The sequence below is a fragment of the Corvus hawaiiensis genome, chromosome 4 (assembly GCF_020740725.1).
Source record: "Corvus hawaiiensis isolate bCorHaw1 chromosome 4, bCorHaw1.pri.cur, whole genome shotgun sequence".
In the NCBI taxonomy this organism is placed as follows: domain Eukaryota; kingdom Metazoa; phylum Chordata; class Aves; order Passeriformes; family Corvidae; genus Corvus; species Corvus hawaiiensis.
The window spans coordinates 6,506,805-6,526,859 of record NC_063216.1 but is presented as its reverse complement, the minus strand read 5'-3'; the positions used below and the strand labels follow the sequence as shown (position 1 = coordinate 6,526,859).

Sequence of the window (20,055 nt, the reverse complement as noted above, 5' to 3'; positions counted from 1 at the left end):
ATGGCTGCTGTGCAGTAAAAATACACCGTTTTCCTCCCATTTCAGATACGCGAGCTCAGCTAAATGTGACAAACCAGTTTACAAGGTTTTCTTTTGAAATAAGGATGATGCATTCCTTCTAGTAGCTGCTTATTTTTGTGCCAGTTGGGTGAGATTGTTGGTATGTAAGCCCAAAATGAGTGAAGTAAATAACTGAATGGAACTGAAGCTGTCAGTTATTATTGGTCTTTGACCTATTAGAATTATGTATCTTAACTATTAAAGAAAAAAAGTAACAAAACCAAGCTGGAGCTTGTTCTAGTATGAAAATTGGCTGTATGTGATAACACATTTCTGCATCATATGTGAATTCTGCATCACCATGTGTATTGAGGAAATAAACTCTTTTGTTGACTTGTATATAAGTTTCCCTCTGAGTAATAGCACCTTTGAAGGGAATTGCTACTTTTAGTTATGTATACCCATATGTGTATGTGCACCCTAACAATGCTATTAACATGAATTTTAAATTCTATGACTTTAGTACCAAGCTTGAGTGGTTTTACTGAGTTTCAGTGATGGACTATAGTTCTGCTCATATAGAGAAAGGGGGGAAAGCATGGAAGGTGTGCATAAGACCAGACTTGTCGTCTTACATTCTTAGAGTTGTGATACTCTAGTACCATCTCTTTTTACCATGTGGGTTTTTTTAGTGCTGAAATTACCTTGAGTTTTAGCATTCCAGAGCAGACCCACTGAGGTAAAAGTAATTTTTATACACACTTTTCATAGTAGAACCATGCAACACAAAGACAAAAATCTGAGGAATTCCTTTAAGAGGTTCTCTATTGTGGTCAATAGACTTGAAGTTCCTAATTGAAAAACAAATGCTGTATGCTTTGTTTTTGTAAACAGAATGGAAGAAAAAACAATGCCAGTAGTGCATCATTTGTGAGCAATCCTACAAAACAAGTGTGTGAATGATTTGAGTTTGGAGACAGGGTGGGGAGGAGGGAGGTGTGTAAAGTACTTAGGCTTCAAGCAAGCTGTACACAGCTGGGGGAAACACTTGAAATTATGATTTATATTATTAAACATATGTTTGAATGTTGTACATGTACTGTGTTATAAAACTTGTGCAATCTGGGTACAGCAGGGACCATTTTCATGGTAACCAAACCTCAATGCCATCTGTAGAAAGGATGATTGTCATTTGAAAGCCGTTTTTTATAGCACACTTTTACAGAGCATAAACAGGAAGCTCAGCTTTAACTGTAAAGAAACATGTATAACTGGAATAGTGTTTAGCAGAGCAAAAGCTTTTATTGGTATACAAATAATTTCACAAGAGCACAAAATGGAATCTTTTTTAAAGAGGAGCTTCACTAGGAATGGCATCAGATTGTCTGAAGGTAGTTAACAGCTTTGGTGAATGCAATACTTTGACTAAATTCACTTTTCCATCTAGAAAGGCTTCTGTGTATCAGAAGACCTTGGTAAGCCTAAACTGAAAACAAGAGAGAATTGATTTTCTAGTTTAACTACCTTATTTTTGATTTACTCCTCAGTAAAATTTGTGCAAAGCTAGTAGTATTATCTGGCTTTTCAGAAGCTGGCACAAAGAAAACTTAATTTGTTTGTTTTAGTAATACTGTATTTATAATTTTGCTTTTGAATGCTTAATTTGCACATTTACTAGTCGGGGGGGCATGTGTGGGTGTGTGTGTAAGCTACAGACTACCAGGACATATTAGGACTTGTGTCCAGTGCAGTACGAATAATTGTGGCTTGTTCCTGAGCTTTGCCTTAGACTTGTCCTCTGCATTAAATTCACATTAAATTTTCAGACTTGAAAGAAAAATCATAGTCATGCCACATACTGCTTTTAAGAAAAATCAGTCTCCTGTTCTTAACTTTTATTTGTGAGACTGGAAGAGCATGTTGAGTGTTAACTTTATTTAATGGAGTTTCACTCATCTGATTTGAATTTGTTCCTGCTGTGGCTGAGAGAACTCTGCCTCTTGCTGTTTTGTTAATGTCCATTCTCAGTCACTCAGGATATGAATATCTGCAAGTGTTACTTTACGTAACTTATAATTATCACTGTCATCTACTCTTTGAAGGGTATAGCTCGGCACTTCACATTGCTTTTTATTGCAGTTTCAACATCAAGAATACTCAAAACATGCTTGAAGCTTGGTGCTGCTTATTTATAGACCTTGTGTTCTGATGCTCCTAATCTGTTTAGTTGCTTTTTTTTGGTTGTTTTTTTTTTTTTTTTTCTTTCCCAGTATGACCTGGGAATTTCCAAAAATACCTGATGTTTTAAGAGTATTCAGCTACTTGATATTCAACAAGATCAAGAGATCAAGTATCAGAATTGTTTTTTCTATGTGTGCTCTTTTTGAAGATATGAAAATCAGTTGGCAGGAAGTTGTGTGTAGGTAGATGGATAGTTTTGTTCTGTTTATTCCCTCTGCCTACCCAATGTTTTCTATGATCTTTGGTAGGAGTCTGTGGGTGCTCAGTGCTTCTGAAGACTGAGGTATGTTTAAGGCTTCTGGTTTTGACCTAAAAACCTGTTTTGTTTTGCAGAGCTCTTTTGGGTATTTAGAGCTAAAATTATCCTTTGGGTGGGTGACCCTTTTGTGAATTTTCAAGTATGTTCCTAGCACAGATCCTTGTCTTTGAAGCTGTTTTCTAGGGGCTCAGTGGGGCTCATCACCTGATGAGCAGGATGGGACAGAACTCAGGATGCATCATTCAGCTGTGGTAACTACAGCCAGGACTTGGACAGGGGAAGTTGCTTTCCCTGTTAAACCATTAAAAAGGAAAAGCAGGTAGAAAGAGAGGTATCCTCACCCTCCTACCTGTCAGAGCCCTGAGGAGATCTAGCAGATCCTTTGTTGGTTACTACTTGATCTGTTTAAAACTGGATTTCTGGTATATGGAGCACAACATGAATTCCATTCTGTATCCTTCTGTGGTTTTTGTGGAGTGTGTTGCATGTTGTCTGCACTAGGAAATTCCTGGAAAAAAGAAATGTGTTTCAACTTAAAATATTCCACACTCTTGACATGTCTATTCCTGTCAATAGCAGTAGCTTCTCCAGAGAGATGGCGTAGCTTGTTTTTAAATTGTTTTTCATTTCAATAAAGCACAAATATACTTAGACCAGGGTCTCTTGTTGGTTTGCCTGCTCCCAGGGATATTGATGGGATGTACAAATTGTGGATACCTTTTAGAAACCTTAAAACAACAGCTACCTGCTAAACCAGTAATGTAAGCTTTTAGAAGTGGCTTTCTCATATGAACTGCAGTAAATCTTAAAAGTAGCTTCTAATACAATGATTATTTAAACAATTACTGCAAACTTTCTTCTGCTTTTTCTAAAGCTACGTAGAGGTATGTATGTGTACGTATAAGTACATATATGTTCCGTGTTTTTGAATCAGCAAACTTTTTGTTTTTGCTTTTTCAGTTCCACAGAAAGAACTGTGCATCTTTATTTTGAGCCTTCATGCAAAAATGAACTTAACGGTTGAGTTTCACAGTAGTATGAGCCTGAAATGGATCAGTATAAATGCAAGGCTTTTTCACTTTAAACTTTTATCTTATCAAATGGGAGATTGCCAAGTTTTCTCTATCTGCTACAGGCTGGATATGCCCTTGTTCCTGCATTGGGAGGACAGTGCCTAGTAACAGCCCCACCCATATCTTGTTAGCTTCAATTTCTGCTTGTTTGTAACATTCTTTATATCTGGAAGTAAGTTTTTTAAATGTTAGCTGTAATTAAAAATTCATGATGGCACATAGGGATGTTCTAGGTGAAATCTGCACATGAAAAATTTAAAGTATATATGTCCATATTTTACTAGCAGACTTTTACCTGCTGTGTTTGGATTTTATGTGAGGAAGGAAGAAAAAAAACTTCTCTTAATACAAGCAATATTAACTGTTTGGGGGGCAGAAGGGGTTTAGGCAATCAGTTGTGTAGCAGAATGTTAGCCAGGGTTGGGGTTTTAACTGGCTTGTAATTTTAGAGGTGCCTGTTTTGAAAAGCAGCACTGGAGAACCAGTGGGAAGGGCCAGCCTGTGAATCTGCCAGTCAGGCAGTGGCAGAAGTTCATCTGTGCCAATAAGATCTTGCCTGCAACTGCTGTAAGATTTGCCACTTCAAAGCTCTAGAGAACTTCAATTTTTCCACTGCCAACAGAATTTCCTGGAAGGAGCTTGCCGCTTTGCAGGGCTGTTGGTTCGTTAGAACCTAAAAGATTTAACATCTTAACCTTGGTAAGAAAGCCTCTCTTTCAGTGGAAGTAAGGGTGAACTCAGACTTGGAGGATTTGTGACTATGTGATTATATTTGTCTTAGAGTTTTATTTCCATTTTAAGTGCTTAGACAGAAAGATTTGTCCATCTGGAAAACATAATTGTGTTAGTAGTTCAAGTATGGGGAAGATGAACTGCATAGAAAAGAGCACTTTAACAAACTTCTTCTGAGCTAACTTGGTCAGGACATTGGCGAAACTATTTTATTTGAGATGCACAATATTCCTAAATCTTAAGGAGGCAGTGTAGTAGGCACTTAAAATCCTTAGTCTAGGAAATACATATATAATGTACTTAATTTTAACATTGTTCTTGATTTTCTTTTTAGCCTAGAGTTTTAAGTCATGTTAAAAGATTGTTCATTATAATAGAACGAATGTTTTTGTTAATTAAATATGCAGCTAGTGATAATAAAAGAGTATAGAGAGGGAGAAGGGTGCAATGGTGAAAATTACTCATTTCAGTATAGCAGTGAGAAATGTAAGGTTTTATTTTTTAATGTTCTAGTGCAAACAGATGTTTTGTTAACCCATTGCTTCCTTTTCTTTTTAGTAATTTTGCTGGTTTCCCTTAAAATACAAGAGCTCTAGTTTTACCTAATCCATCTTGCTTTCATTTTGACTGTTTTATGTGCTTTAGACATTCTTGAGCAGCTTCAATGCATTTTCCCTAGCTTTACTGCAGGTAAACGTAATTTGGAAACTTTTGGGGCTGTGTTTTGCTGCTTTATCAGCCCTTGTTTTTACAATGGCACATAGTTTGATAGCTTTGGGGACCTTACGACTATCTGATGGATTCTTGAAACTAATTGAATCCAGCTTAAAAAAGCAACAATTAAGAATAGTCTTGCTTTGTAAGAGTGGTTGAGGAAGCAGGAAGTATCAGCATGTTGCAATGTGTTAGTCCACTGTGGCTGCACATTTGTGTGAGAATAAACAGGACTGTTATTTTTTAAGTCAGGGGAAAAATTGATCTACTATTTCTACATAAATTTAAAATAAAGAATATGCTACTGTACTTCTCATTTTGAGGGTAAGGGAGGCCCTCATGTGGTAGAAGTTAAAATTGAAATTTTCCTACTCCGACTTCAAGCAGGGAGAATTGTAAGAGCTTTCCCGAATGAATATTTGCGAGCAAGATACCGATCCCTGAGGAAGATTCGTGAGTAACATAATCACTCTAGACCTCTCTCTTCTCATCTTGGTTTGGATATTTCTCTTTGGACTATGGAGGAATCGTGGGAAATGGGGCTCTCTGAGCCACAGAGAAAAATGTATCTAGAAGTAAAAGGAATCCTTGAACAACAAAACAAAAAAGTAATGCAACCGGGAGATCTAGAACACTTTTTCATCTGGCTTTTCAAAAGGTTCTCCTGTATTTCTCGAGACTTACTTTTTAATATCGAACCTCCTGTGTCTTGTGGTGTTTCTGGGACGAGATCTGGGATAAAGTCAGGGATCAAAGAGAAGCTTTCCGTGCATACCTTATAATCAGGGAAGCTCTTGAGGAGCATTTGTACGGTCCCATTACCCCTAAAGCAGAGGATCCTACTTATCCCGTGGCCGAGGCCGCGTGGCCGCCATCCCGGGAGCGCATGACTGCAGCCGTGCCGGCGGAGGTGCCTGCGCTGGATGCGCCCGGCCCCCTCGGGAGCGCGCGCCCTATTGCAGACCCCATCCCTGTCTCGGGGTCCCCGGCCATGCGACCACGAGTGAGGGAGCGATGCCGCAGGTGCCGCGGGTGCCGTGGGCCACGAGCAGCCAGGAACCGGGCATCGGTGTGGCAGGCCGCTCTGAGCACATGGCTCGGAGAGCCCTGCGGAGGGAGAAGCGGTGGTTTCCACAGCAACACGAGAAGCCGCGCAGCGCAGCACCGAGCTGAAACGGGGCCACAACCAAAGCAGCGTGGAGTTGGCGGAGCGGAACCACTCACAGGGCACGGAGCCAGTGGCGATGGCAACGCGGGGCCGCGCAGAGCCCGGACACGCGCCGGAGCTGCGCCGCTCGGAGAGCGCGGAGCAGCCGCAACGCGGGGGCCCGGCCGAGACGTCGGAGTCGGCGAGGCAGCGGCCACGCGGGACCAGCAGCCACGACGAACACGCAAGCACGTGATAGGAGGAGTTGTAGCCACGAAAGTCACAGGAACTGTGAAATGGTACAATGTAAAAAACAACTATGGATTTATAACACAAGATGATACAGTGGGAGATCTATTCATCCATAGAACTGCCATTAAAAGGAATAACCCTAAAAATTACCTGCAAAGTGTAGGAGATGGAGAAGTTGTACAGTTTGATATAGTGCAAGGAAAGAAGGGTTTACAAGCAGCAAATGTTACTGGGCCTGGAGGTATTCCAGTCAAAGGCAGCCGTTATGCACAAAATTATAAACAATATCCATCCCTGCAATTTCCCTACCCACAGCCTATTTTCCCCTTTTACCCTATACCCAATATGAACCCCTTCCTAAGTTTACCCTATCCCCAGTTTATTCCTAACCCGTTTTTCACCCCATGGCTTCCCTATACAATTCCATTTCCCTACAATTCCTCTCCACTACCGAGGGGGGGATGAAAAGCGGGAGGGAAGAAATTAAACCCTCTCCTGCCTCAGTTTCCCCACAAAACATGCCCGGAGAGTTCTGTCTCCCTTGTGTCAGCCCTAAGATGTTCCACAGAATCTGTTTGGACATTTAAAGACTCAGGAGGGTGGCTTGTTTTGTCTTGAAACTGTTCTTGTTATGTTTATCCAGTTGTTTTCATTCTCCTTTTATTAAAATAAAACGGGTGAGATGTTGGGGTCCCTCCCCTGCCATGGAGCCCTGGGAGAGGGGCCCTGAGGGGAGACACGGGGTTTCCCTGCCCCTGGTCACCTTTGTTTCCCATTGGTTGATTTGGGTTCCCCGGTGTGGCCAAGGACCCTGGGGTCCCATGACTGCGGAGTTCCTGAGCTGAGCCCCGGCCATGCGGGTGGAGAAATAAACATCTCTGAAACATCTACCACGAATCTGTCCATATATACTTCGTTTCCACGGGACTCCTGGTTTGAAATATGCTTGTTGCAGTAATCCCCGCTGCAACAAATATTTACCCTTAAATATCTCATATCGTAGAAATCACAGTCTTACCCTGAAACATCTGAGTGCGCGCAACTGGGTATAAGATGAATGTGGTTTGTTTTCCCCAAAAAACTTCAAAGGACACCAAAGGATTAGGGCTGTGACTTGATCTGGACTCTGATGTTGCTGCTGTTGTCTCTTACATAGGTGATGTGCAGTTCATAGACTATGAGTACTCTGGGTACAACTATCTGGCTTATGACATTGGAAATCACTTCAATGAATTTGCAGGTAGGAATTGGGTTTCAGAGGTAAAAGTTGACTGGTTTTATTAAAAACCCCAACAAACTCATTCTTTGTATATCTAGTTACATGTTTACAGCTGTCAGCTCATGGTATCAGAATGTGTTGATGTCTCATTTTGCAGGCCAGTTATGGCCTTCCTCTGCAGGTCTTCTAACCCAGAAAAAGAAACATCATGTCCTAAGTTCTGGTAGAATTAGATAAGTAGAGAACACACAGCTTTCACCCTATCCTTCTGTGAAGTGACACAGCAGAGGCAGCCCACTGTAGTGAAATACTGTGGATGTCACACTAGAGGTGTATATAGTGACAATATTCTGTGTGATTCCACAGTGGCAAAAGGCAGGTATTATATGTTTTTTGGTGGTTTTGAAGGTGTGCGCTAAGTACTTGGCCTGTCCTAAAATGAGAAGTAAAGACTAAGACTATGTCATAGGAAAAAGGTGGGATTTTAGGAAAAAGATGTTTTTAGATTAATTTATTAACTAGTTGAAATTTTTTACAGTGCATGCCCATTCCTCTTACTCCATAAAGGAGAAATGACCTCAAGTGTATGCTGTATTATTTCAGAGCATGGGCCAGCAGGCAAAACCTACATAATGATTAGTGCAGACAGAAAGTACACTGTGGTGAAATGAGGAGCCTTAATTTACCAGTTGCTTCACAAACAGTGTTAAGTTTAGATAACTAAAAAAAACACGGAGTGTGTACTTGGTAATTTAAGTTGCAAAATTGGTAATTTAAACATTTGGAAAGCAAGTTAAATTCTTTTACAAAATTATATTTGAAAGCTTTTGATTTTTCACCTTATACTTCTGAAATCTGACATCAGTAAGAAGAATAAATGAACAAATACATTTTTTTCCTATGAAGAACAGTTGTGCTTCACTTTTATTCTCTATCCAGTAAAAATCTGAATTTTTTTTTTAGCTAAATTTAGGTGGATCTAACACATGAAAGAGTTTAGGTGCCAGGGGATTGCAATGTTCATAATATAAGAATTAATGAGAATTCCCAAATTCCCTGAGAGTGGTAATGGGAGTGAACTGTGACCCAGGTTTGGGACTCCTGGCAGACTCTCTATAGCCTGTGACTAAGCACCGCCAGTGTAGGAAGAAAAATAGGATAAAAATGCGTCATGGGCTCCTCATTCTATCAATCACCGGTGGAGGAGAGAGACAGACTTATTATAAGTTTTCTTCAAACGTGAGCTTAGTGATAATTGGATATGCATCTGGATTCAGCTTGGTATATTGTGGCATACCAGTCTCTTTTCCCACAAAATAGGTAATATTTGATCTATTTATGAGGGTTTTTGTTTCATAATGCAAATACTTTTTCTCAAAGGCCAAGGTGTTGAATCCCAACACACAAGCAGACTCTATCTGGCTGAGAACATAAATTTTTAATGCAGAACACTGATTTGTATGTGGGAAATTCTTGTCAAGATGTAATTTATAAGGCCAGGTCAAAGTAATAATGTGGATATTTGACAATATCAATCTGTTCCTGTGTGGGAAGGGGTACAGTAATGGACTACTAATAGTAGTACTAAAGGGTTTCTAATGGCCTTTTAATGCAACATAAGGTTCTAATAGTATTCTGTTCTTTTCCTAGGAGTAAATGAGGTAGACTACAGCCTTTATCCTAACAGAAAATTACAGGAGCAATGGCTGAGATCTTACCTTGAGGCCTACAAAGAATATAAAGGATTTGGCACAGAAGTCAGTGAAAAAGAAGTTGAAGTTCTGTATGTCCAAGTCAATCAGTTTGCACTGGTAAGTAACAAACACTGGATTAGAATATGTTGAATGATGAAGAGAAACCTGATACTCTTTGAACAAATGTAGTTGCTATTTTCTTGAATTTGAGTGTTGTGGCATGTAGAGAAAACTTCCATAAGAAATAAAACTTCGCTGTTCTATGGAAACTTGCTTCTCTGATGTATATTAAAAATTCTGTGTAGAATATTCCTAGTGGAGGAGGCACTGGGCATTCAGAAAACAAGAAGATGAGCTTTGAGTGAGGATTTCTGTTGGCTGTTTATTGGTCTGGCAAGTTTAAGTTGGCCACAGCTTATGGTGGGTCTTTGTTGAACTTTTGCTTGTAATGGTGAGAAGACAGAAGAGCAAAGTAGTGCTTCATGAAGACTTACAAACTTTAAAAGCTGTTTTTAAAATAAGGTGGTAACAATTCTGTTAAACTAGACTATTTTGATTTTATTTATTTTTTCATTTACAGATAAATAGGTCACTCTAGAGTCTCTTGCTGATCTTGTTTTGTCTAGGTGATGTGGCTGGAAATGTTACAGCAAAAGTGCTTGTATTTTTTTTCTCCTGAAGAATAACATTCCCAGCTATTTGTAGGAGGAATAAGGCTAAAGTAGCCACTTTGGCCTTATTTTAGTCCTCTTTCCTACTAATTTGAGCACACTTCTGTTACTGTAATACCCTCCATTTTCTGGCAAAAGCTACTGGTTGCGGTGAGGAAGTATAGTTAACAAGGAAGATGGTTATTAAGCAAGCTTTAAAAACAGCAGCTTGTGTGCTGCTATTCTTTTCAAATATTGTTACTGTTAAATTCTGCTGTCCTATTCATTTAGGAAAGTTAGAGCCGTAATTAAGCACTCTGGTGGTCTGTTTGAAAATATATAGCACTGTTTTGTCAGTTTTAAACAATGGTCATAGTAATGTTTAAGAGCATAGAGTTGTGTTTAGAGAACAGGTCAGGACTTGCCTACAAACCACCCATGATGCACGAACACCGTGTGATACTTGCGTCAGTTCATGTGGGAAGCTTTGTTAAGGGAAAACTTGACATAAAGTTAATGGTTGTTGATGTAAAATGATGAACTGCAACTCTCTGGCACAGTTAGCTGAACTAGGTGTACAAGATTCACATGGACATAGATTAGTTGCTATTTTGAGGCATTTTCAGGTGTGTCCATGGATATCTTCTAAATTCCTGATCAAGTGTTACATGCAAGCTTCAGGAAGCCATTTAGATAATTAATATGAGCAGTCATTTACTGAAGTTCAAAGTCTGTCACTTGTAACCTGGGTGTCCAGAAATGTCTTCCACAAGGATACTGTCAAGCTTATGGCCATTGCATGTTCATTTTGAAGTATATTAACAGTCATATCATTAATATAACCCATACTTTCAATCTAAAAGTAAACAGAGGCCTCCAGACTACTTCTCTGGACTCCTAATAGAAGTAAGTTTGGAACAGATGACAAATTTGTGTAAATGCTGATGAGTTAGAGGTTTTCTTAAAGCATTACATATTTCTTTGTCCAAGTGAGCAGTAAAAGCGAGTGTAATTATAGAGGTCTAAGGGTGTAATTGAAGATTCAAAAAGAATTTCCTGTTTGCAGTGGAGTTCAATACATGTGGAATAATACAAATTTAGTTAGCAGCAGTAGAGGTGGTAGTTACATTTCTGTGCATTTTTTTAGCATAGTGTATATGGTCGTACAACAATCTACTTAATAGGTGACATAGTTTATAAATGCAACATTGTTTCTCTTGAAAATGACACATGGGGAGTTAGAGTCCAATGGGTTTCCTCCTCTGCTTGCCGGTAATTTATTCTAAAATACTGCTTATAAATCTCTTTGGTAAAGAGAGATCAAATAACTTTACAAAAAGATAGGATTTTGAGTGTTCTCTTATAGATAATGTTTTGTCTTTATGTGAGGATATGTTTACATGTTAGATTTAAGATAAGGTAAATTTTTTTGTGCTAATTTTTTTTTTCTTTCAGGCTTCCCACTTCTTTTGGGGATTGTGGGCTCTAATCCAAGCCAAATATTCCACCATTGACTTTGATTTTCTAGGGTAAGTGTGCTTGCTATGTACAATCATGGAATACTAGAGGGTGGAAGGGACTTGTGGGGCCATTTAGTCCAACACCCCAGCTATCAGAAACTGAAATCTGAGCAACACACCTGACCTATGTGATCATAGAATAAAACTCTTCATTTTTAAGGGAAAACAAGGCAGTAAAAGCTGTCTGTCAGTGTTTTTTTGTTGCTGAAAGTTCTCTAAATTATGTGTCCCTGGGCTAAAACACATGGTTTAAAAGGCAAAGAACAAAATGTTTTTTTGGGCATTAAGTGTTTTTTTGTTGGGGAGACAAAGACATAAAAGCCAAGTTGGTCAGTGAGGTGTGCTGTCTTTCAGATGCAAGACCTACATTTCCAACAGTGAGAATCAAAGATAAAGTACAAAAGAGCTTGATGACCTATTGCATGGAGTGTTGATCCTGGAAGTTGCTATTCTTGTTTTAAAGAGTCTTTGTACAACCAATGAATGTTAAGTTCTGTTTCAGGTAGATACCTGTGTCTTTGGCCTTCTTAAAATGGTCTTTCATGGCAACAAGCAGAGGAATTAATTTCTCCATTAGGGGCTGAGTGAGGTGATAAAATTCATCATTTTACCTGGTAAAAGGTCCCACTTTAGAATTTTTTGCACTGACTAAGCCAGTTTACTGGGCTTAATTATGTCATTGCTGTAAATAAGACCGATGTGGATTCCTAATTCTTTCAGGCTGCAGTACCTCGCAGTCACCACTAGATGACGTAAAAACACCAGTGATAAACCCCAAAAACTTACCTGCTTTGACACGTTTGTTTTAATCATCATGATCAAATTTCTGTGGCATTGTAGTTGTCCGACAGTCCATCAAGAACAATTAAACACAAAACCACTACTTTGATAATCCTGGAGCAGCAGCTGTTTTGCAAGCTGAGAGTGGGGGGTGGTGGAGAAGTAGTACTATATCGTCATTGTTCTGTTCCTAATTTCTTCCTTTGGCAGCTGCTAAGAGTCAATTTTGGAAACAGAGTGCTGGGGTCAGTGGAATTTTGACTAGTCCTACATGACTGTTGTCATGTGGAGAGTTAGCTGTTCCTAACTTGGAATGTCTCTCTCCTTTTGACCAGGTATGCAATTGTTCGGTTTAACCAGTATTTCAAAATGAAACTGGAGGTCATGACGTTAACTCTTCCTGAGTAATGAAGAGGAGGACTCTTACCAAGTGGATAGACAACCCCTGAATCTTTTCTGAGAACAGATACTGGAAAAAAAGCTAAACATTTGTTGAAGTGCTGTAATGCTCACTTGGTGGTTCCTGCTTTATAAATAATGCCTCTAGACAGTCCTTCAATGTTAAATTTATTATGAAGAACATACGTACTGCTGTTGATATAAAACGGATTAGAAACTTGCTAAATCTATAAAAAGTTGTAGAAATGGCAATTTAATCCTTCTTTGTAATTTAACATATGTTGTATGTGAATTATTTATTATAAGTTTAACATGATTCCATTGCTGCTTTCATCAGTTTTTGTTAAAGTTGGGTGCAGATAGTGAAGTTGTTCCAAAGGATTCGTTTAACAACTTGTTTTATTGAAGTTGCATTAACTTACGCTAAAGAAGACATGTCAGAGACAATTATTATTTTAGAGGCCTACGAGTCAAAGGAGTGACAATAGATCTGTGTGATCTCTAGTGTGGTATAACTAGGGAGAATGGTTAGGATGGTCTTTATTTTTCCCTTTTTCTTTTTTTAAAGGTAGCTTTCCATATGATGGTACTTTTCTTTTGCACAAGAATCAAGCAGCTTGCTGAAATGATAAAATAACATTTTGATTTTTTTTTTTTCTTCTTGATTGAGCTGTAGAAATGTTCAAGTTCTGTGACCACAAGATTCTTTGAGGATATTGTACCAATCACTGTTGTTAGCTGGACATCCCTGACTTCTGTGGGAAAGCTGCTTGTTTATTAAGTGTCCTCTTAAAGTCAAAAGACCACTATTCCAAATTTCTTTCTTTTTGAAACTTGATTCTATATTTGAACACTATTTTGGTGTCTGTATCTGTTGTGCTTCAGTGGCAGAATGGACTGTTGGACTGGAGATAGGAGAGCAGAGATCCTGTTGCATGGGGGAGCAAGACACAGGTTTACAGTTCCTGTATTGATGACAACTTTCTGCTTTGTCATCTTCTAACTTTAGATTCTTAAGTCTTAAATGCCTGGTCCTGTAGTTGTGCAGATTCTGGTATGTCTGGTGGTTCTTTTTTTTTTTTTTTTTCTGTCAGCAAATTGCTTTTCAAAGCCTCCAGTTTGAAGGACAGAATGGAAGAGTGTATGACTTAAGCAGCGGGGCTTTGATCATCACACACACTTTATTTCTTAAAGCTATTATACCAAGAATGGTCTGGATTACAAAATGTGAACTGAAAAGAAAATGTTTACTTAATGGAAAAATGCATAAGTTTGTGTGGAAAAGAGGCTTTAACTCTGAAAGGGGAGGGTGGGTTTGGGAGGCAGGAGATGAGAAGGAACCCACAGCAGAAAACTAAAGCCCAACAATACAGTTTGAGGCTAGGCAGGCATGAACTCAACTCTGATGATACTCTGAAAAACTTTGCACTTTGGTCACATAAGTGCCCACATGTACAAAGTCTGTGCGTGTGCATGAACACATGCAAACACAAACTTACCTGAGGACTAAATATTGTGGGGAGTCTTTTGTGCAGACTCCAGCAAAGATATTTATTCAAAATTGCTTTATGGCACATGGCAGTGTGTGTATGTGTGTATAGTATGTACACGCATACATACATATGTGCTTTACAAAAGCTTGGAGTGATTCAGGACAAAGAAAATTCATGTGAATGAAAAATCTTCACTATTAAAGACCATTTCTAATGGCATTCTGTTATTTTGTAAAAGCACGGTTTAGGATTTGTTTTTCCTCTTGTTTGTAATAATCTCTGAATGTTTCCATTTTATTTTTATTCAGTCAAAATGTTAAAAATCTTTATACAAAGGGTAGAACTGGGATTTTTTTGTAACTTGAAATGAAGTAACTATTTTCATTAGCTGGAGGCTACTATACTGGAGAAACTCTCTTTGATTTGAAACAAATAGTTAAAATAGACATTTATAATTTACTTTGTAGCAGTTATCAAGGATGTTGCTAGAGCTCATGAAGGCACTGAAGACCTTAATCTTCTGTACTTTCTCTCTATGGACTTTATTGACATTTGATGAGTAATACCCTGCTGTCTTGTAGTTTCTTTAAGTTCAGGAAAATGTGCTTGGAACTAAGACTGCTAAAGATTTTTGAACTCTTTGTTACTATTTTCTTCCAAGCAGTGGCTTTATTTCTGACAGTGTTGCTTTGTATTTGTGAAACATTTTGAAAGAAGGCTGTGAAGTTCATTTGGTCTTGGGAAATCCAACACTTGACAGATCCTAAGTTTCCCAATGGCTGGCAAAACACATTCCCTTTTCAGGTACTAGTACTACTTAGGTTTGGAGTTACTGTAATTTTTGTCAGTAGTATTTTTGTTTGTATAGCTCAAGTAGCAATAACTGTAGGAGTGGAAGTTTGCTTCCGCAGAACCAAAGCTTTTCCTGAGTGCAGCTCAATCTCATCCTTGTGGAGTGAATCACATAAAAGCACTTTGAAGCAGGTAGCAAATACTCCAAGCTTTTCCTGAGCCACTTTGAAGGAGCACAAGGACTGTCACAGGTTACAGTGGTTGACTTTGCAGTACTGGTCAAGGCTTTAAGTTTGCACGTTGGAATTCACTTCAGACACTTCAACACTGCTCCGCATCAGCCTTCTCTCAAGAGAAGTGCAGGTTAAATCCATTCGTGATCAACTCTGAGGAAATACTGTAAAACATCTCCCAAAATGAAATCCCAGTTACCTTGAGCCTTGTTCCACATCTGTTTGAGCCAGTAGCACTAGGGTATCCTCATTTCCTGAGGAATATCTACATATACATTAAGTTGGAAGTAGTAGTTTGCATTGCAGATGATAAGGTAGCTTGAAACTGTGAATACAGGACATTCTGAATGTAAGTTAGGTACTAGAGAACATATACTTGTTTCACTTAATTTATCTCAGTCTCTTTAAAAGCAACATGAAGATATTTGAAGGAGGACAAAATGACTGAGCTCTAGAAACATCCTGTAGTAGTTTTGACTGTGACTTGCCAAGAAGATACTCTGTTGCCTTTGTTAAACTAAGGGCATGAATGCCAAAATTAATAATTCTTGCTGTAGTTAAAGCTATATTGTAAATATAAAGAGGATTATTAATCTGGGTATTCTTGCAGGAATAGCATCAAGTCAATAGACCGTAGCGGCCTGGTTGCTTTTGTAAAGCAGAATAGCGTGATTTTTTTTCCTTCTCATTTCTGCAGTCAGATCTGGCTAATCCAGGCCTAATTTCTTAGGTTACCCAAGCACTAAAGATTTCTGAATGGTCAGTAGTCTCCTGTCACATAATTTTAAATACTTTCATTGACACTTGTTGTTTTGCTTTTTAAAAGGACGTACCAAATTTGCATTAACCAGGTCTGACTGTATATGTATATACAACAGTGTAAATAACCATTTGTAAATTAGTGTGAATTGTACTGTATCTTGCATTTATGGACTTGTGTATTGCATTGTATTCTCTCCTATTTTGTAGAAATTTTGATGTAAAGAAGAAATCTAACTCTGTGTGCGGACTTCTTTTGTTAAATTGACTTATAACGGAGCATAATACTTCCATGTTAAGATATCCATTTATAGCCTTGGACACCCAGTGTCTTTTTTCCCTCATTAGCTTTTTGAAATCTTGCTCTTGGGAATGATTCTGGGAATAAAGAGATTTATACGGTACTTAGATTAACAGAAAATCAGTTCTAATAATAGGGCAAACCATGTGTCAGAGGTATATGCAGTACTGGTGGGATAGGGAAAGCTGTTAAAATTGTTTATTTAAATTTCCTATGCATTCTTGAATGCTGTTCACTTTTAAACTAAGGGTGTTGGATTGAAGCACTCCTGAAGTGTGTGCTCCCATGGGGACACTGGTTGAGGTAGCTATGATAGGAGTCCCTCAACTTAAATGCTTTTGGTGGATATAGCCTTCTAATAGGATTAGTTGCTAATTTGTAAATGCTTATACTGAATGTCCAAATCACTCAAATAGTTCTGTCAATTAATTTACCTCAACATGAGAATTATTGGTACCCCTTTAGAGTATTTAAAACTTACAGTGGGGGTATTTTCCCTGTGTGCGATTCCCTCCCCCTCCTCCTTGTGCCCAAAACCCTACTTATTTTAGCGTAAACATGAATATAAAATCTTCCTTTTCATACTTGGCTATCACTAGGTCCTTTTGGACTAAAATTATGTTCTGCTTTGTCATACATGATTTCTCATCAGAATTTTTTTTTGTGTAAAAAGTCCCTTTCTGAAGAGGCCTTTAACCTTGGAAACACAGACATAATGAAGGATCGTTTTTTCCCTGACTAGATTTCATCACTGTTGCCTTTCATTGTCTGTTATGAACTCCATAGTGTCCTTCAAGCTGTTAGTTTATTCTAGTTTATTCTTCTCACTGGTGTGTTTAATAATTGCTGGAAAATTCTGGTTTGCAAATCTTGTTCTCCATCTGACAAAATGATCTTGACGTAGTATGTCTTACCTGTGGTGATACTTTTAAGTTACAAAGGCCTTGGGAAATGAGTTTTTCCAAGAAGTACTAGTCAAGAGGAGGGATGGGCTTGGTAACGTAAGTAAAAGGAAATAATTCACTTGGAAACTCAAGTTTTTGCTGTAGCAATGAACTGTATTTGCTTGTTTCCTCTCATGGTTTAAGGACAAGAGAAAATTATAGAGAGTAAAGTTTGTTTCAGAATAAAGTTCAGATTTTTTAAAAGCCTTTGGTACGTAAAAAAAGCTTACAAATACTCTTGTTACTCATACCAAAAGAAATCTTAAAATTGGGTAACTTTTTGATTAAATAAAACTTTGTTCTAAACCCCAGTGGCACTATAATCTCTTGTTTGGGGCAGTTCTTCCTGTAGTTAGCAGAGGAGGTTGACCATGTCTTACCAGTATGTGTTTTAGGTGGCCGTGTGTTCCTTTTTCTCATGTTTTGTGTTATTTGTTGTGTTTTAAGATTGCTAAACTGCTGGATTTGGCAACTATCTGCTGTCATCTTCCATACCAAGCAGGCTGTAATTATGGTAGTGGATCAGAAAGCAACTTTCAAACCTTAAGGGAAATTCAAGGCTGGTGTGGAACTGTCTTGCAGACAATTTTTCCTCCCTCTTTGACTGTGAGTGGCAAACTGATTGTTTTCAATAGTTGTGAAAGATAGGAAAAGCCGAGACCTTTGATCTTGTGCAAGATAGATGTTCTCTTAGCCAAACACAGGATTTTTAGGAATGGGGCTCTCAACAGTGAGACACCACACCATTCTGGATGGAATGTGTTGGATTAAACCAGACTTTGTGACTTAGAGACCTTCAGTGGGAAGGAAAATATGTGAAAAGTTTGCACAGGCTGGTTATAAGGAGGTGCTCCATCCAAGTGAAGTGCTGAAAAGGCATTGTTTGATTTTTTTTTTTTTTTTTTTTTTTAAGTGACTTTTACAGTTGGTCTGATCTGTAGAGATTATTATATAGAGATAATTAGGAAACCACTCAACCTGGAGAGAGAGGGAAGAGACTCTTCAAAAAATAATTTATAAAAAAGAAAGCACCTTTGTAGCTGATTAGTTTGCAATACATTGTGTTTTGAGCTTTTCTGTGTATTAATAGTGTGGATGGTGCTCTGCACAAAATTCTTTAATAAAGGGTTTTATTACTATTGGGAAATGTCAGAAAACTGACTGGGATGGCCCTGAAGACCACTGGGATCTTAGATGGCCAGACTTCACCAGATGACCAAATTTTTGGTTCAAGGTTTCACACTCTGTTTCTGCAGCCTTCTAAATTTGTCAAGCTGTTATCACACTTTCCCTGTGGTGTGGAATTTAATTCATGGACTTCCCAAATATCTTTGATTTGATGTTTATAGAGAGATAACACAGAGGGAAACTTAGTGGAAATGAAAAGGAAAGAAAAACAAGTTACTTGAAATCTAGCAAGCAAACTTTGAGACTAAATGCTGAAATAACTTCAGGTCCTGCACCAGCCTATTTTTTTGGCATTGCAACTGTGTTTTTCCTCTGTTAACTGGTTTTGGGTTTTTTCCCCATGTAGACACCCGTTCAAAATGCAAGATGAAAGATACCTTGGAAGAGAAACATGAAAAATATAGTATAAAATGCCATAAAATAAAGTGTGAACTGGAGAAAAAGTGTATGTTTCTAAGTTTTTGGTAGTAGTAATCCTTAAGTGTTATCAGAAAATAAGTGTCCAGTCTTCAGTGTGTGAAAGATTTCTTTTCTTTTGTAGCAAGTTTCCATTTACCATTTTGTATCACAGTGTGGTAGTTAATGCTGCTGCTTTGTACACAAGTGCTTTGAATAGTCTCAGCACAGAGAATGTATCCAATCTTTCTAAGGTGTGACTTCCAGTTAGAGCTATTGGTTCTAAGCCTCTTCATCCAAAACCCTTTGAACACTTGCAGAGACAGGGCCACAGCATATTAGGAATATATTCCAATTTGTGTCATTTTCTTTGTTACAGCAGATTTTTCAGTGTTCTTTTAAACATGAGTTCACTTGCGTCCTGTGAGTAAACTAAGCTCAATTTATAGAAGAGCCTTTGTCATATTCTAGCGCTGTAATCCCCCAAAAGAGTCCCCATGCCCCTTGTATGTTGTGGTGTTTAGGTGCATCATTTATTCATTGGAGTGAATTGTATTTCTTTTGAGCTAAATGTGATTGAAACTATTCTAAGGCCTTCTACTTCTGATTAAATGAAGTAATGTACCTTTCAAAGAGATTTATATTGTGTAAATAATTTCAAACTGCAACAATAAAGTTGGTTTCTAACGGCGCTGTTAGCTATATTGTGATGATTTAGTTTTCCCCAGGTTTGAAAACTCTTGATACAGAATAGTTAGGAGCTCTTAAAGGGTTTTGACTTGTGTCCAAATACATGCCTCTCTATGTGATTGACAATGCAGCTAAAAATAAGTATTTTGAGCCAGAATATGGCTTGCACAAAGTTAACAGCTTTGCGTATTAAATGGGCTTAAGTCATTGTCTGCTGAAATTTAACATGGGAGACAGGAATTAGATTGAACATGGCTGTCAGGAGAGCTCACTGCCATTGAGGAAAAGGAGGAAAGCATGGCCAGTCAGGGCTGCTCTGAAGTTTAATTTATGCCCCATAAGGGCTGTTTTAACTCTGGGGACCATTTTGTAGGCTGATCCATGATGCTGAAAATAGGCTCTGAATCCAGTGCCAGTGGCACAGGGTTGGACACTTGCTTGTGGATCAGCTGGAATGTGTTCAAGGCCAGATTGGATTGGGCTCTGAGCAACCTGGGATAGTAGAAGGTGACCGTGCCCATGGCAGGGAGTTGGAACTGGATGATCTTTTAAGGTTCCTTCCAACCCAAACCATTCTAT

The 20,055-nt window shown here is 38.4% G+C and overlaps 1 protein-coding gene and 1 long non-coding RNA gene across 2 annotated transcripts in view; both read left to right on the top strand.

Annotated features, from left to right (window-relative positions):
• The window catches only part of ETNK1 (ethanolamine kinase 1), a 31,910-nt gene extending 12,433 nt beyond the window's left edge, over nucleotides 1–19,477 (top strand). The window contains exons 5-8 of the mRNA XM_048300622.1: nucleotides 7,575–7,658; nucleotides 9,288–9,448; nucleotides 11,437–11,510; nucleotides 12,617–19,477. Of these exons, the coding sequence (XP_048156579.1) occupies nucleotides 7,575–7,658; nucleotides 9,288–9,448; nucleotides 11,437–11,510; nucleotides 12,617–12,689 (392 nt within the window). The 3' untranslated portion in view covers nucleotides 12,690–19,477. The remainder of the gene's footprint in view (nucleotides 1–7,574; nucleotides 7,659–9,287; nucleotides 9,449–11,436; nucleotides 11,511–12,616) is intronic.
• On the top strand, nucleotides 4,784–5,524 carry LOC125324585. Its single transcript, XR_007203041.1, has 3 exons — nucleotides 4,784–4,796; nucleotides 4,896–4,900; nucleotides 5,411–5,524. It is a non-coding gene; the product is annotated as an uncharacterized LOC125324585 (long non-coding RNA).
• Nucleotides 19,478–20,055: the final 578 nt, after the last annotated feature.